A 12,251-nucleotide genomic window follows, 5' to 3' on the forward strand; every position below is an offset into this window, starting at 1 on the left:
TTAAATATTTAAAAACATGCAAAATTAAATATTTCCAAAGGCGTTTTCTAAAATTGTATATTTAAAATAGAAAGATTCAAGTTTTACAGCTAACAAGAAAGTCCTAATGATTTGGCAATTATACTTCTGATATTTTATCAAAATACATTGTATAAAAAATAAAGAACTGCGCTATGAGCGCATGATACGCCCGTCGCCTTTTCAACGAATAAAGTTCCATAACTCCTCAATATAATATCAGAAATTTATAAAAAAAAATGAAGGGAGCTTATTTTAATAGATATAAACCAGTTTTCAAAGTTTCATGAAAACTGCTCAAAGCATTTTTGAGTTATTGTCTGAAAACTGGAAAGACGGACAGAAGGACGGACAGACGGACGGACGGACAACGGTATACCATAACACGTCCCTTAACGGGCGTATAAAAACCAGATAGTATGTCGAAAACACTGAAGGTTAATAATAGTTTTACTAAAGACCAGTTTCTTGTATTAATATGACTAAATAAACAAAGATTCAGTCTACCAAAATAAGTCATGTTCTTTTTGCATTTCGCATTGTTTCTTAAGAAACTAAAATCTTAATGTTCATCCGTAATATTCTAATGTGTGCATTTTCATTGTTTATGCTTCTCTGGTTTATGATGAAAATGTTTAAAATGTCTAATTTCAGCGTAAAGATAGTTCCCTGGACTATCTGTTGGACGCTTATCCCTGTGTCCATAAAGCGTGTAATGTGGAGATATTTTACCGTCTTTGATTCCACAAGAGATTATATTCCGCAATGCCTCCAACGCAATCGGTTTCGGTTTTCTGTCATTAAAATTTCCCATAAAAGCAAAAGCTATTGAATTTTCGTTCCATCCTAAAGTATGAGCGCCTACTTTATTCCATCCTCTACCTTCGTATACTCGTCCATCTTCTCCGATCAAGAAATTATACGCAATATCATCCCAATCTGGAAAATATATAGAACTACTTTATGGCGACTTTACTTTTTTACATTACTGTGTTACATGTAAATTGTCAACGTACTCCGTATTAAATTTATCAATAAATCAACCTTAAATTATACACTGTATCCATGTCATGAAATAGAAGTTCCTTCATAATATAAGTTCATAGCGGAAGAAATATTTTGTAATACTATTTCCACTAGACAAATTTGTTCCTTACAGAATAAAGGGTATAGAACATCTGTTCCTGTTGGACATTGCGCACATTGCACGGAAAAAATGTACAGAAGGGACGCAACTTAAAGGCGGTTGTAAGACTGGTCGCTTTTTGCACTTCAATATTTAAATTGAACAAAAGATTTTTTTTATATAAAATTTAATACTCGATATTGGCCAAATTCTTTATCCTGCTTTGTGCGTTAAACAGTAGGGAAATATGTCGTGATTACATCAATGCTGTTTTAATAGAGATGACCAGGATATTGACGAACGAACGTACGAAAGCGTAACTTGACGAATCGTACGCAACGGCAGTTGCTGTTTATACATAGTACATTAAAAGTATAAATCTAACATAAAAACGCATGTTGAAGTAAAGTAATTCGCATCGTCTGCATTTAGCTTACATGAAATATTTCCTGTCTCTGTGGCTAACTCCTCGTGTTGAATTAATGATTTATAATGCAATATTTTCAACAGACGCAAAAGGTGCATTCGATATACAAGACTGCATTGAAAATTGAGTTTCCAAAAGGGATTTAAATGAGTTACGGAGGTAATACAAGGGTGATAGCATAGATATCGAAGCTTTTTGAATTGATATGATTGATGATCAATCTTAAATTTGTTTTCTTTTCACCAATTTTAGTTGGCGTATGCCCCCAGACCAGTCGAATTACATGTAGGCTGGGTGCAGAGAACCCCTGCCCATATTTAAAAAAAAAGGGTAGCCAAAAAAGTATTTTTTGAATATTTAGTGATAAAAAGTTGATACTTCTAAAGACATTGAAGTTAAGTATATTGAGACATTGATAATCAAATAGGAGTTGCGACTCGGCTTTTGCATCTGTGATGCTCATTACATTTTCTGATAGCGAATTTATACGAAAATCAACGAGTTAACAGACTGAAAACAACAACAGATTCATGTATAAACGCTCAATTTATCTAGCAGACCACGTCAGATGAATTACATACTGATTAGAATCCAATTTTCTTGGTACAAATGGATATAACTCTAGGAAAGTTGGACCAGACCATCCTACTCACGCGTACAGATTGATCTAAAGTACGTTTCACCTTGCTGAGTATCACATTATGGTAAATCTGATAGTATAAGGATAATATCATTTTGAAATTTTGATTTAAACATACTTAAGGCAACTAATTGTTGTGACATGTTTCCCACTACTGTGGCTTGTTCTGTACTCGTTTGGGAATCGACAATTTCGTGACAAAGCTTAAGTTAGTTTTTGATAGGTACAAAAATAACTTATTTTCCAGTGATTTCATGTTAACTATTTTTCAACACTATAACAATAAGTTTATAACTAGCCGAAATCGTTTCTACATTCCAAAAGTTAATAAAAAAAGACTTATAGGACCAAAAAGGTTTATTATTGGGAGGGACAGAAATACCCTGTTTTCCCACGTGAGCTGAGCAAAACGGAAAGGCAATACATCAGCATTCCGAAATAAACAAAAGTTGACGTACCATCATCTTATAGATCATATTATTTCCCTTCTGTGTATTTTGTGATATCAATGAAACTTGAAATACCTCAATCGGTGAAACGTATTTCAACAATTGCAAAACAAAAACATGTCAGAGGAGATGCAATGATTATGTGCATACTGGATAGGATTAAAATTTATAAAGTTCCGTATATAGTCGTAAGGTTTTAATAAAAAGTTGTCTTCGTATGCGTTATTAATAGACCCTTGTGTCTAGTTAAATCCCCTTTGGAAAAAAAACGTTATTTACCCTAAGACTTATGACTAGTGTTTTTTTTTTTACACTTAACAAGGTTTGCCATCCTCAGAGGTTGACAGATATGATAGAAAAAAAAGACAGAAATCATTATTTTCAACTGGTTCAAAATACTATATGTTTTTTTTTTGTTTTAAATTGATAGATTTTTATGTTTGAAACTTGATTGATTTATTTATTGTTGGTTGTTTAACGTCCAGTGGCAAATGGTCCATGCATGTTTAGGATGAGAACAAATTAACAATAAATGCAATGTAATAGAGGCCGTAGGTCGGGTAAATTTAACTTGCCATTGGAAAACGAGGGTTAATTGGTTAGGGACAGAAATTTATCCCTGGAACAGGCCACCTACGTATACGGAACCCTCACAGAATTGCTGCAAGGGTTCTTAACGTGCAGAGAGCGTGACAATCTCTCTACACGAGGCATCGGATTAAACGCCCCCATTCAGAGCGGCGTGGCTGCGTACTTGTACATCCTGCACTACCAAACGGACGCCCCACTTTGGCAAAGGTTTTACTGCGGATCGGACGAAGACATGTAGTGACTATATTTCAATTCCCCAGTCACCCTTGGCGGGGGGGGGGGGGGGGGGTGAAACTTGAATACCCAAATGAAAAACATACGATCCGACAATAGTAATTTAGTAATCTCATAATTTAATAAATTGTTTCAAATCATCGAAATCTTGGATAAAAATTTGTTTGAGCATTGCGAAAGTCGTCGGTGTACTCGAATAATCCTATGTGTGGTGTACTTTTCATCATGCTTTCAATAATAACCGCATTGTATCGTAAGATGTGTAACACTTGCAGAAAATTTTAAACGTCTTTCATTTATATTATGAAAACCTTTTTAAAATCGGTATATTTTATACGTTTCTCTCTATTATCATGATTACATGCCATCCAAATAATAATATCTTTAAGTTTAAAGTACGTTTTGTAAACATACAAGTACCGCTCCTATTACGTTCGTTCGTCGAGAAATGTTCGTTCGTCAATATCCTGGTCATCTCTATGAGTATATATTTCGTAGGGGCATTATCTATCAAATTCATGATCACCGATTTGACTTAAATTCTCATATTTGATTCCACTGGACGTTAAGCAACCAACAATCAATCAATCAACCATATTTGATTCATAACATACTAAAACGTAAATCCAAATTACAAAAAGTAAAAAAAAAACAAAAACAATTAACCCTGCAAGGACTCATTATAATTATGTATTTCGTGCGTATTTAATGCTGCGTTCACACGTAATTCGAATTCGATTCGCATTAACTAATTCGAATTAGTTTAATTCGCATTCGAAACGTTTAACGTCCAAACGTAAATTCTAATTCGAATTGCAATGCGCGTCAAATTCGCTTTACTGTCCTAACGACGTTAACTTTTAATTCGTATTAACAAAAACGCATTTCTAATGCGAATTGGATAATGCGATTTAGCCAATTCAAATCAATTCGAATTAAAAAAGAAGAGAGTGTGAACGCGATTAGCGAATTCGATTCGCATTCGATTCGAATTAAATGTACGTGTGAACGATGCATTAGACTAGACGCTATCTAATAACCATCGAAATTATGTCCGAAGACTGCCGATAGCCATTTGACCCGATATAAATATAAATAGACAGTCAAGGACTTTGAGTTGTGTAACTACGATTTGTCCAGGTCTGTTTGATTTCATGTCATAGATTTAAAAAATGTAAATTATCTTTTAACTTGTATATGAATAATTTCTTGTGGTCCGAATCAGTCAACGAAATGTTTCTTTCTGGTGGCTCCATTGTCAAATCAGTGAAAATGAATTTGACAGATTTACATGTATCATTCAGGTATTCATACACTGTGTATAACATTTATACATATGTCACACTGTAAACATATGAACTGAAAACAGGTTAATTTAGTTATAGGAAAGCAGGAGATGTTGCACAAGCTTTATGTGGACACTGGAATTCATTTTACTAAAAATTTATGCATTCTGCAGTTGCCAATTAGAGAGCAAATATACAGTAGTAAATTGTATAACAAAAAAATGTTATTGAAAATGATAGCATTATTTATCCTAAGTGAGACAATAGGAAAATAAATGTCTCATAAAATATATTGGTACGCGCACAAGTGAAGAAAAATGTGATGGGTAAAACCAGGTTTTACAAGACAAACTCTTCACTTGTACTCATTGTTCCATTTGTATCGACACATTAGAGAAGAAACAGAATTACCATTGACTGAATTGGAGGGAAATTCCTGTTGAAAAATTCAAATGAAAATAGAGATTCATATGTTTTTCCTGTATTCAAAAAGACTGATGATGATCGAGCCTTGATACGACCTTTGCAGAAATGAGTTTAACCGTTAAAAAGGAAGTGACGAACCATTCATCATTATTGGAGTGTATCTTCTTTATTTTGTTTTTGGTTATTCCAATAAATAGCTTTTGCATATAATAATAATGAACTAAAAGAAGATATTTTCGTTATACATAAGTGTTAATCTAACTGGACACCTTATATATATATTACGTGTATCCTTTTAAGTTATATAAAAATAGACATACTGTTTCCGTCCATATGAAAATTTTGAATAACTCTGGCAGTCTGTGCACATTCCGTCTGATGTTCACAATGATGTCCTGCTGTGTTATGTATGAAGACATTCATTACAGGGTTCGATAGCAGCTCTGTTTTCCGTGGAAGCCTAGCAGCCCATTCATTTCGTGTAACCAGGGAAGTATTGTCACATGCTATCGTCTCTGAATGAAATAAACAACAATCATGTTCTTATAATACAGAAAGAAATTAGTTCATTCCTCCTTATTTGTTTCATTATCAGAGTGTATATAATCCTACTTGTATTAGAATAATGGAGACTTAATAATATGCTTAGAGCTATTTTCCTAATGCTTGTTGTTTAAAGGTTTGGTTGGCTTGCTTGCTTTGTTTGTACAAATGTTAAACTTTGCTCAGGCATTGTAATTAAGATTGACATCTGCAATCTATAGATAGGTGGGGCTTCAGCTTGTATACATTATACTTAAATGTTATTGGATGTTAAGTATAATACAGAGTATAATGTAAACAAGCTGAAGCCCCGCCTATCTATTGATTGCAGATGCCAATCTTAATTACGATGCCTGAGAAAACATTCATACAAACGAAGCAAGCAAGCCAACCAAACCTTTAAACTACATGCATTAGGAAAATAGCTCTAAAACAGTTTCTTATTTTTCATTTTAATCTCTCCAAAAGCAAAACTTTAATCAGCTGTTTCGTTGCTTGGATGTTAATTTCAAAATATCAAAAAATAACGTTTACTTAAAATTGTTACTGAAAACCATTAAATTAGAAATACATTCGAGCACATTTATCAGAGTTATAGATTAGATTTTTAGTGCCCCTTCTAATGATTGTTCATGAAAAAGATCCAATTTTGCTAAAATTTGTCAACATTTTTGTTTGTAGTTCAATGGATTATCAAAATCCCTAAGAAGTCTAATTCTACGAATTTATACGAAAATATTTTGTCCTTCTTAAAAACACGTATATAGGCAGTGGCCGTATTTGTTTGCAAATTTACAACCATACAATATATCCTCAAGTTAGGACCATCTTCGGACCATTTTAAGCCACCTACGTTAGTGTTCTAAACTTAGGATATTTCCAAAGTTATCGGTCACATTTGCATTTGAAAAACCCACTTGGGCAAAGATATGTCACAAGATGGTCTTATATGTAGGACATGTCCCAATCATAAGACCTGTTCGATTAACAGACCCCAGGTGACAGAAGTTACTTTAAGCTTTAAACATATTTTTTAATCTCATTTTATTCTCATTGGTATAATAATCCATTTTAATGAAAGTGAAAATTTTATTTGCAACACAGAAAATGAAAGTAATGAACGGAACAAATGAAAAAAATATACCTTCTAGTCTATTTCCAAAAAGTAATTTTTCCATAAAAGTAACAAGATATATGTGGTACTGAGTTTTTGCTAGTTCTTGGAAGCCGAGATAAACCACTGGTATTAGAATGGCTAAAACTAATACCAAAACTGATACCACCATCGCTATTGAAATATTGTAACATGATAATCCACGCGATGATATCCTATCCTCCATTGTGTTTATTTCATGTTCTTCGATGATTTTGTCTTTTATTATGTCGATATAATTTTTTTCTTTAAATATCTTAATTTTAACATAAGCATCTTTCGCCTCTTTATACGACCAAACGCAGGGAGTTTGTAGCAAATCAAGCATATCTTGGCAGTATTGTTCTTTTTCTACTTTTGTTACATCCCTTACATTATGAACAATTTTGTTACGGATCCGTCTTATTCTGTCTGGATCTACTTTAGAGTTTTGTAATAACGCACGTACATCGTTGCAATTTATTAGTTTCCCGATCAGAACAGAAACATCGTCGGGATTTGGATTTGCACCTTTCAAACTATTACACCAATTAGGGTTGTAGCATTTTTCAACTTCTTTTGAATCTGTTGGCCATTTTGAAGAATTTATCTTAGACCAATCATATCCTTGTCTTCCTATCACAGACCTATTTTTATGCGAACAGAGTATCGTTGTCCTCCATCCTGAACACGTGCGGCACCAGTTTTGTTCATCTTTAAACAGTATACTGCACGACACTGTACCTGTACAAGGTTGATTCAAATGATGTAGCCTGTTCACGAGTCTAATATGATGCTGTTTGAATTCATCGTCTGTAAACTTACTTATTCCATCGACCATATATTCCAGAGAAAATAATACTGAAATCACATTTTGTTTCTTATTATCGTCGAACTGCATTTTCGCCATTTTTTAATGAATAGATTACAATTCCAAAAATATATTAGAAATGTAGTTACATATACCGGAAATACGAGCGTGTCTAACATATACACAACCATATACATAAATAATCAATTATATTTAAATGTATACTATATATAGCGTATACATACTGTTAATCCAGGCATATAAAATACGGATGTGTAAACGCGGTAAAGGTAAGTCAATAGAAATAGATTTATTATGAAATTTTGTGAGAGTGGCTGTTCCCCGGCTACTTAACTTCATATTAAATGCATTTCGATTGACTAACCAATTTAGCACATAATGTTTTGATTAATCTATAATTGATAGTAAATTTATCTTTGCTGACTACTAGTCTTGTTTAACCACTCTTTTACAGGGACTTGTTAAAGATGAAAGTGATTTATGAAAGAATTGTTTTATTCAAAGAGCTGTTAACTCTAGAATGAAAGAATTGAAGCCTACTTGTGACGCCATGTATTTTGATATAAATAGATGTCAAAGTTTCGCATGTTAACAGTGTGACAGAATATAAGTTCCCCCATAATATTTGTTCCAAAGAACTTTTAGCATATAACAAAAGTTCCATTGGGAACTTTCCTTATATAATATTTTATCCAATGCTGTAAGAACATTTCCTTCACAAAGGATAAAACATTACATAAGGAAAGTTCCCAATGGACCTTTTGTTATATGCTAAAAGTTCTTTGGAATAAATATTATGGACAATATTTTATATAATAAAAGTTCCAGGAATATTTGTTATATTATAAAAGTTCCAGGCATAATGGAATATTGGCTATATTATAAATGTTTCAGGAATAGTTATCATATATGGTTATTAGATAATCAAAGTTCTAGAAATATTTATTATATGATCAAAGTTCTAGGAATATATACTACAATATCCAAAATTATTTCTAGCTACAAATGTATGGAAGTAAATTTCCAATGATAAAGTACAGGCATTTTCATCTGAAATTTGTCGCTAACTTCATGCTTGACTAAGGTATAAGCTAAACTTTCTTCATTGGTACAAACTAACGGACTATTTATTTAAGTAAGTCACAGTGGAGCATGCAGTGATAAAATATTAAAAATATATATTCTTACCTTGTTTAGAATAAGAGCCATCGTTTAAATATGTACAATTTTTGTTGTATTCTTCAGACTCCATTCTTTGTATGTACTACATGTACAAGTAAATGTCATGTGAGGTGAACATTAATTAAGATGTAATCAGGTGTAAAAAATCAAATGACACTCTTTCTTTAAAGGAACAAATATTATGAAACCATATGACGTTTTAGTTCCAGGAAAATATCTTGTGAAGGTGGAAATAGTATTATGTAATGTTTGTTCCCAAGAACTTTCATTATCCATAGTTTTGTTCCAGGGGGGAACAAGTATTATGCGGAACAAATATATGTTCATAACAGGACATAATGGTACAAAAACAGGTACATGAATTTTCGTTTCAATGATATAAAATAATAATAGGGTCACCGACTTCGTTTTTACGGTATAGTGTACATCATTCAAAATGGTGTTCTAGGTGGAAACAATACCTCAAAACGTCGAAATAGGCGTAACGTCATCGCATTGTAGGCAATAAAACGTTAATTTTTGACTTTTTTTCACATGTAACAGATTGGTTAAACACCAAAAAAAAAAACGAAGTCGGTGACTGTATGATTATTTCAAATCATTTAAACGGAAACTTATCAGCAACATACGATTTTTAAAGAAAAATCTATGGATTTTGAATTGGAGATTTGATGATTTTAAGACAAATTTCAGAACGTTTTACGCCGATTTTATTTGTTTTATATACAAAAGTTCACCTTTTTTTGTAAACAAAATCAATTAATAATATATCAGATAATAAAAGAGATAAAGGCATTATTTTTGACGATTGTCAGTATTAATCCAAGGAGCCAAAGTTGTATGGAAATTTTTACCCAATCTGTGACATAGCCCATTTACTGTAAATTGACCTTAAGAGTTAGAATTCTGTCATTAGAAGTTCCAAATTCAGTGCGCTTTAGACAGTCCAGTAGGAAATATGATGAATATTTTTCTAATGTTATGCCTTGAAAGTACTAAAAAAATGTGAATTTTCATTTCAGTTCGTAAATATTTCCGATTCACAAAAAAACCCAGTATACAATAAAAAAAAAATCATTTTTAATCATGAAAATAGCACTTTATAATGTTGGTGCGACTGAAGCTCTTTTCTGACATTCAGAATTGATCAAACCCATCACATTGAATGCTGAGGAAGAATTACTACTTGGATACGTGAGAATCTTGCATTTGTCTGACGAAATGGGACCTACATGGTATAGCTAAATCCATCGTAGGTCAAGTTTGCCCGAGGGAGTTGAAACCGTAGTTTCTCGGTAATATTTTTAACCGAATAATTAAAGAAAGATATATATGCTATGAATCATGTCTATACCAAAACACTGACAACTGAATTTGTGATATCCTCAGGGACCAGTAGACCCAGTGCTTTCCAAATAAAAATAACCTTTTTTAATTTATGTGCGTCCGGTGCGCTTTTTTGAACTCTAGACGGTGTTTTATATTTACTAGAAAACAAACGTCATTAACTCTTTTTCATAAGTTGGGCAAGTTGGTAGTCCTTAATGCAGTAAGATTTTATTCTTTTTTTCACAAGTGTCGCGAGTTGGCAGACCTTTATTCATCGCGATTTAACTCCTCTTCATAAGTGGGTCGAGTTGGTAGTCTTAATGCAGTACGGTATAATTCTGTTTTCATTAGTGGGGCGAGTTAGCAGACCTTTATTCACCGAGATTTTACTTTTTTTCATACTGAGTGGGGCGATTTGGTAGGACTAAATTCATCGAGATTTTACTATTTTTCATAAGTTGGGCGGCTTGGCAGACCTTTATTCATCGGGATTTTACTCTTTTTCATAAGTGGTTGGCCGGACTAAATTCAACGAGATTTTACCCTTTTTCATAAATGGGGCGATTTGGTAAACCAGTGTGTGGCGAGTAGGTAGAAAGTGGGGCGAGTTGGTGAAAAAGTGGGGCAATTTGGCAGTGGATGAGTTGTCATGGATTCATTTTAATCATGAACGGTCAAACCCAAAATTTGAAAGCCAAAGACATATAACTATTATTATCAAACGGGACCTAACATTTAGATGAGTATATACAGTTTCTTAATAAATATATGTAAAAACTGACAGTGTCATAATGATCATAAAGATAAGAATATGTAGTACTAAGGGAAATTCATGATGTACTACCAGATACCAGATATTAATATATATATATATATATATGTACATGTATCTGTCCGAACTCAGCATCTGTAAAGTTCATTCATTTTACAGGGACGATACGCCAAGTTTATCACCAGTTGATTGATGAGGGTGTGTGGTAGCTGGTAATGTTTTGGTAACTTTCTCATTAACTAGGATGCATCTGTTGGTAATTTTTCATGTTTGTTTGCTTCACTTCAATCAGTAGTTTGTAGAATTTTGTAGCGACAGATGTGCGATATCAAACTTACGCACCAGCCTCCCCGTCACCTTCAAATATTAAGGGCATACGATACAGTTTTGATCTCACGGTGATTTTTTGATGAAAATTTGCTTACAAGTTATTTTTCACCTAGTCAACTCAAAAATGTAATATTAGTTACATAGTATGCTAGTGATCTAATACGATATATATGGGGTCAGTAAATTCCATATGGGGTGAGAGCGAAGCTCGAATACGATATATATGGGGTCAGTAAATTCCATATGGGGTGAGAGCGAAGCTCGAATCCCCATATGGTATTTACTGACCCCATATATATCGTATTAGGTCACTAGCACACTATGTAACGAATTCATCTTACCGACTATCTTAACATGTGGTATTTAGACTAGTGGCCTATCAAAGTGATCAAGTCTTCAAAACCGTTAGTATTACGAACCTACTTACATTGGTCTATACAAAAACAAATGCCAACAATAACAACTTGTCAGCTTTAAATGTGTTTTATGAATTTTTTTCAATCGTTCATCATCCTTTAAGATTATTCCTCATCCGCCGTGTTGTTTTTATAAAGGGACGTAACACCACTACTAACCGTGTATTGAAATAAGCCCCGCCTACTAACCCAATATGGAATATACACGGTCTCCACGCGGTTGCTTTTAACCAATCATATTCCTAGAAATGTATAGGAGGTAAGATAATAAAAGATATACCTTCATGCGCTACTTTTAGAGATAAATGGGTCGAAATTTTAGACGTTTACTCAAAATTTCTGATTCTTGGACATTTCTATCTTTTGAACAGACATACCTAACTTTTTTTGTTTCGGCAAAAAATAATCACAAGCAGATTTTTGTAAAAACATTTAGAATATCGTCTTTATATAAGTAAACTCTAAATTTGTGTAACAATTCTCTGAAAATCTTTTTTATAATTTTTTCATGATTTAAA

At 33.0% G+C, this 12,251-nt stretch overlaps 2 protein-coding genes across 2 annotated transcripts in view; one reads left to right on the plus strand and one right to left on the minus strand.

The window, feature by feature from the left end:
• Positions 1–450: 450 nt before the first annotated feature.
• LOC127728091 (uncharacterized) lies at positions 451–8,289 on the minus strand. The gene is made up of 3 exons (XM_052235310.1): positions 6,885–8,289; positions 5,518–5,712; positions 451–957 (listed from the first exon to the last, which is right to left on the minus strand). Exons 1-3 carry the CDS (start codon positions 7,780–7,782, stop codon positions 617–619), a joined length of 1,434 nt encoding a protein of 477 aa, XP_052091270.1. The 5' UTR covers positions 7,783–8,289; the 3' UTR covers positions 451–616.
• Positions 7,955–12,251, plus strand: part of LOC127728157 (uncharacterized) — a 31,670-nt gene continuing 27,373 nt past the window's right edge. Inside the window, exon 1 of the mRNA XM_052235408.1 lies at positions 7,955–7,973. The gene's annotated coding sequence lies outside the window, so the exon portion shown is untranslated. The remainder of the gene's footprint in view (positions 7,974–12,251) is intronic.

The sequence above is a fragment of the Mytilus californianus genome, unplaced genomic scaffold (genome assembly GCF_021869535.1).
Source record: "Mytilus californianus isolate M0D057914Y unplaced genomic scaffold, xbMytCali1.0.p SCAF_2, whole genome shotgun sequence".
NCBI lineage: Eukaryota > Metazoa > Mollusca > Bivalvia > Mytilida > Mytilidae > Mytilus > Mytilus californianus.

Bases quoted from the DNA above. Each gene is read 5' to 3' on its own strand.
- LOC127728091 (XM_052235310.1), bottom strand. From the start codon at position 7,782: ATGGCGAAAATGCAGTTCGACGATAATAAGAAACAAAATGTGATTTCA. The intron at 5,713-6,884 runs GTATATTTTTTT...TATTTCATTCAG, and splicing joins TTTTGGAAATAGACTAGAAG to AGACGATAGCATGTGACAAT. The intron at 958-5,517 runs GTATGTCTATTT...TATATTTTCCAG, and splicing joins TTTTCATATGGACGGAAACA to ATTGGGATGATATTGCGTAT.